Source organism: Brachycentrus maculatus, unplaced genomic scaffold (genome assembly GCF_059751285.1).
Source record: "Brachycentrus maculatus isolate JH-2025_06_01 unplaced genomic scaffold, ASM5975128v1 h1tg000301l, whole genome shotgun sequence".
In the NCBI taxonomy this organism is placed as follows: Eukaryota; Metazoa; Arthropoda; class Insecta; order Trichoptera; family Brachycentridae; genus Brachycentrus; species Brachycentrus maculatus.
In genome coordinates, this window is record NW_028281052.1 from 261494 (window position 1) to 267270 (window position 5777).

Below are 5777 nucleotides of genomic sequence, written 5' to 3' on the forward strand. Positions count from 1 at the left end.
ATCTCTGAGCTCCATTTTTAAAATTGATTTCTTTTTAAATTCAGCTAAAAAGTGAAGCCAAAACGAAAACAAATTACTTACTCTTTGATAGAAAACATAAAAGTATACATAGATGATAGCTTTACGAAGATTTCTTCCTTGTCAACTTTTATTTCTGGTACACTAATAAAAATGATAACTTCAAATAAAATTTTAACTATTTTTCCCACTACAGTTAACCAGGTTACCTACAAGAGTAAATGCGTAAAACTAATATAAAGGATCAAACGACATTGTTTTAACTTTTCTGCCAAACAAAAAAGGAAAGGTTACGCTATATTTGGCTCTGTTTTATCAAAAGATTGTTGGTAGAACGGTATTTGGTTGGAAAATGTATAATAGTATTAAATCTTTGATATATATATACATGAACAAAATCTTTTTAAAGAGTTCTGACATCCCACATAAAATCTTGGTAGATTCACGAAATCGCCCGGAATATTCTGAAAGCAACACCGCTTATCATATTCCTACTTAGGCTTCTATACATAATTTTACAAGTTTTATAGCATTTACCTACTTTTGAGTGGATTTACTCTTTATGTTTAAAGGTAGGGTCTGACTGGAGCATTTCGTCATAACGTAACATTCGCGGCGAGCATCCGACTTCGGATGGAGCACTCGGAACGGGCGCAAGCAGATCGGCTCGCTATACTGACTATACGAATGCTAGCATCGTAACGTTTTATAGTACGACGAAATGGCTCCGGTCAGTCACCACCCTTTTGCGTTTGTGCACAACACGGAATTTCACCCGAGAAATCCCGTGCAGTGGACAAGGCGCTTGTCTACTATCCGGAATTTCATCGTCCGGCACTCCGGTTTTGAAAAATAAAAGCGACTGCGACAGTTTAGCGTGATCGCATTTACGCGCAACTTGTTCACGCACCGATCAAGAGCACCGATTATAAGAAAACCATAAGCCAATCCAAGCCAATCATCGTTTTAAAACGCTAACTGACGTGCCGGACGGTAAAATTCCCTTACGTTACGACGAAACGATTCCGGTCAGTCCCCACAATAAAATTTCATGTACCTACCTAATTCACGAGGGAAAATTCTAAGCAAAAATACCGGTTTTATACGTTGGCCACCCTGATATAAATATGGCGCGAAGTCGTGAACTACTGTGATCTAAGTTGTCAAAGTGAAAAATGTGTTTTTGTGTTGTTGATTGTTAAATATAACCGTCTAATTGATTTAATCGTACGTGTAGTTGCTAATAAATATTGTCATGGATGAAGACATAATGTGCGATGATGTTAACATCAACATGAACCCTGAGAATAATTTAGAAATAGACCATTCAGGTGGTAATGCATCACCAGAAGTTTCAGGAAATATTGAATTCACGGCAGATGAAAGGATTGAGCAAGAAGTTGTCGCTAATTCGAGTAATTCCGTTGTTGAAAAAACGAATTCCGATGTTATGAAATTGACACAATTGCCCTTAGCGAGAATCAAAACAATAATGAAAATGGACCCTGATGTTAATCTCGCTAGTACTGATGCAGTTTTCGCCGTCACAAAAGCTACGGTAATAACACTTCATACTTTTTTTGTTTTGTTTATGTAACTAACTTAGTTGTATTACTAATATTTTTTGTAAAATTTCGCCATGACGTCACATTATGACAACAGATTTAGAACATTTGTTATGACTTAAATAATAATAATAATAAATTTGGATAATTTATATAGCGCCATTTTCGTAAAATACTACGTCAATGGCGCGTAACTAACTTATTTGAAATCTCATCTCAGTAAAAAAAAAATGTATGATACGGAGTATGTGCATTGTTTTAGCGTTTGAGCTGTTGTATTATTTTCATTTCTAGATTGATATATTCCTTTCAAATAATATACTAGATCTATTGGATAAATGAATATACCGTGTGTCATATCATTTTTCATAATATCGTACAATAAGTCGGGTGTATACTTTGACCGCCTTTTGTCCGCCTCCGTAGTGTAATGGTCAGCACGCTCGGCTACCGTTCCGGAGGTCCCGGGTTCGATTCCCAGGGAGGTCAATATTTAATTAGTATAAGGGATTTTTTCACTGTAATATTTATTCAAAATTACCCTGGACTGGTACCTGAAACGGAGGGCTGATCACCTTTCCTTCATGTGTAAACGATCAAGATAACACTGCCCAAGATGTAAACGATCAAGATAACACTGCTCACTGCCTAACAATTTAGATAACACGATCAAGATATGACACAGTGCCCTATGCACCATTGGGATGCGGATAAGGGTGTTAATGTTTTGACCTCCGCCGAACCCGAGAGACTACCGAACCCCTGGGGTTCCATCGAACCCATATTAAGAACCACTGTTATAGAGCGATTGTCAGACCTTCGTCAAAATAGTGTGACGATGCCAGCATTCAGGCAGTCAGTACACCAAGCCGAGCACTCCATCCATAGTTTTGGATGCTCGCTGATGCTCGCCGCGAGCAATGTTACAACGAAATGCTCCCGTCAGTCTCCACCTTATACCAAAATAGTAAAAAAATTAACACACTTAGGACGGAAAGGTATTTTTACCTGTTCGGTCGATTGATGCTTAAGGACAGGAAGGGTAGTTTTACCTTCTGCACCGGCCTCATTTCAAAGGCAGAAAAGAAGGAATTATTTCCTGTTTTTATATGAATATTATATACCAATCTATTTGTTAAGGTTTTAACTATATGTACATAATTATCGAATCCCGTTACTAGCGCTCCGCAGGCGTAAAAAACACCCGTCCTTAGTGTGTTAATACGGTACTATCGTAAAATGTAAGATGATAAGAAAACTTCACATTTTGCCAAAAACGTTTACTAAAAACATTTTAAAAGTAAGTACATCATGTTTTTTTGAGATCTTTATTTAAATTACGTACATAAAATATTGGTAAAAAATTAAGATACATGATAATTGTCATGTTTAACCTCGCCTCGTAACGCATGTCTGTGCTGAACCCTTTTGTGCATGTTGGTCTTCGGGTCTGCCAAAAATCGCATGTGTTAGACATTTTGTGTAGTTTATTATGGTGGTGAAGGGTGGTATTGTTTGCATGCTGTGTTAGTGATTGTCCTGACGAAGAGACGGGTACGTCTCGAAACCGGTAGACATAAAAATCTCGGTGAGTGTTTATATACTAATATTATTAAAATTTTTGAAAAAAAAATTGATAATTGTCACTACATTCTTTACATGTGTTGCCTTGGTGCTCCCTACAAATTGAACGTCAATCGTGAATTTTACAAATGTCCCGTAATCTAGGGCATTGTTCCGCAAAGTGTGTGCCACGGCACACTGCTGTACCGCAGTGATTAGTTGGTGTGCCGCGGAAAAAAGTCTAGTTTTGTGAAAATAGCACAATTGCTCTTTTGATTGCCTGTGCTCAGCAGTTAAAAAGGCTCATAATTCGCATTAAACAAAATATGTTAAATATGTAACCATAATATGGTAAATATGCACCACAGAATTTTTTTTATTTGGTAGGTGTACCTTGAATTGAAAACGTTCAAGTTCAAGGTCAAGCATATTATACTCCTAACCAACCTGGACCAACTAACCTTCTCTGTCCGTCTCCGTAGTGTAATGGTCAACACGCTGGGCTACCGTACTGGAGGTCCTGTGTTCGATTCCCAGGGGGGGTCAAATAAATATAAGTGATTTTTTCACCCTAATATTTATTCAATATTGCACTGGACAGGTCTGGTTGGTACTTGAAGCCATCACCTTTGATCACCTTTCCTTCATGCGTTAACTATCAAGATAAAACTGCGTTTATATGATGCAGTGCCCTATGCACCATCAGGTGCGGATAAGGATTTAAATAAAATAAAAAACAACCTTCCCCTTACCAGAAATGACCAGTATATAAATATATGTTTCAAGTATGTGATCTTTTGGAATGATATTTTTCCATGAAAATCACTCCATTTCCCGTATATATCATCGATCATAGAATCATAATCATCATCTCCTTCATCTGTCTCTGATGTAATCCCGATTAGAAGGCGATGTTCTTTTTTTTTCTTTATTAACGGCCATAGCCAATTTGTACATAATATATTACATGCTGTATCTGTATGATAAAATAATGTTTTTTCTCTTTAAGTATATTATTGGTTCGAAAAGTACTTACCTAAACAAGGATGAACATATAAAAAAACAAGGAATTATGCAGTAGCCTGAAATATTGTAATTATTATTGCTATATAGTTAGGAAGTGACATATTCCACATATCGATATGGTCCGCGAAATCATTGCAGAGGTTTTGCATTCGGTGTATTGGAGTATTGAATCCAGACACTGTCCGGCAGTTATTATAATAAAATATTTGACGGTTTCTCGTGTTTCTGGTTGGAGCATAAATATATATCTGTTACACCACTCTTTGCATTCTATGCATGGTTTTCTTCTTCTTCATCTTGTTGTAGGCCTTGTGGCCTGTTTTTAAGAGGGATTAGCCTCCTGCGATGTCGATTCCCAGCTATCGACCCATCTCTTTGGTGGTCTGCCCGGGAGTCGTCTACTAGTCGTTCCATTCTCCTCACATGCGCATACCATTGTCTCCTTCGTTGCCTTCCCCACCTAACGACATCTTCGATCTCGCATATTTCCCTGATCCTGGCGTTTCTTATTCTATCTCAAAGACTCTTGCCTGATATGCTTCTTAGAGTCTTCATTTCTGACACTCTAAGCGCGTTTTTTGTGCGAACGCTGTCCGCTCTACTTTCGATTCCATACGTCATGATGGGTCGACACAAGTTTTGTAAATCTTGATTTTGCTGCCGATCTTCATCTCAGGATTTTTCCATATGGCATTTTTTATTTCATTTAAGGTATGATAACCATTTTTCCTGAAAAATGGTTATCTTGCCTTTATTCAATTCATGGTCAAGGTAACATTCCTCAACACAGTGTCATTGAGTTTCAGATACAATCGGGAATCCTATTCCATGACGCAGTGTGTAATTTCTCTTTTTTTTTCCAGGAATTGTTTATCGACTCTATCGCTAAAGAAGCATACTCTTACACAGCCAAAGGGAAAAGAAGAATTGTCACCAAGAAAGACTTGGACGCTGTTATCGACACCGTTGACTGCTTGTGCTTCTTGGAAGGAGCTTTGGATATTTAACCAGGTACTCTCAATCCCTCAGGAGTATGCCTCCGCATCTGCAGTTGAATATGCATAATGACGGGAGCTCAACAAGCCGCTCTCCATTGGCATTACCATTGCACAGGGAGGCGTCCTGCCCAACATCTTGGCCATGCTCCAGCCCAAGAAGACCGAGAAATAGGCTCCACTTTTCCCTCTTCAGACTCAGCCAATTGACCACGTTTTTCTTTAATATATATTTTTTTGTCTATTATTATTATTTTCATATCATAATTCATATCTGTATAGGCGCCCTTGAGGTAGTATTTACGAAAATAACGCTAAATAAATCATCCAAGATTTATTATTTATTATGTAGAAATTATTAAAGAAAACGCTTGTTTTATGCCACTTGAGTTTATTTCCATCTTCAGATCTAAAAATATTAATGAATGACAACTAGTTTCTGAAGCTTAGCTTCCGAAACTAGTTGTCAGTCATAAATAAACTCAAGTGGCATAAAAACAACTGTTTTCTTTAAGAATTCCAGTATGTATTACCACAAAGTAAATGCCGAAACAATAAATAAAATATTATTATGTATATTAAAATATCATAGTTTAAAAAAAAACTCTTC

At 37.3% G+C, this 5777-nt stretch overlaps 1 protein-coding gene across 1 annotated transcript; it reads left to right on the forward strand.

Moving 5' to 3' along the window:
• Window positions 1-1156: 1156 nt before the first annotated feature.
• Window positions 1157-5312, forward strand: LOC148304844 (DNA polymerase epsilon subunit 4-like). The gene is made up of 2 exons (XM_088267616.1): window positions 1157-1576; window positions 5036-5312. The coding sequence occupies exons 1-2, from the start codon at window positions 1274-1276 to the stop codon at window positions 5177-5179; spliced, it is 447 nt and encodes a 148-aa protein (XP_088123742.1). The 5' UTR covers window positions 1157-1273; the 3' UTR covers window positions 5180-5312.
• The last annotated feature ends 465 nt before the right edge of the window (window positions 5313-5777 follow it).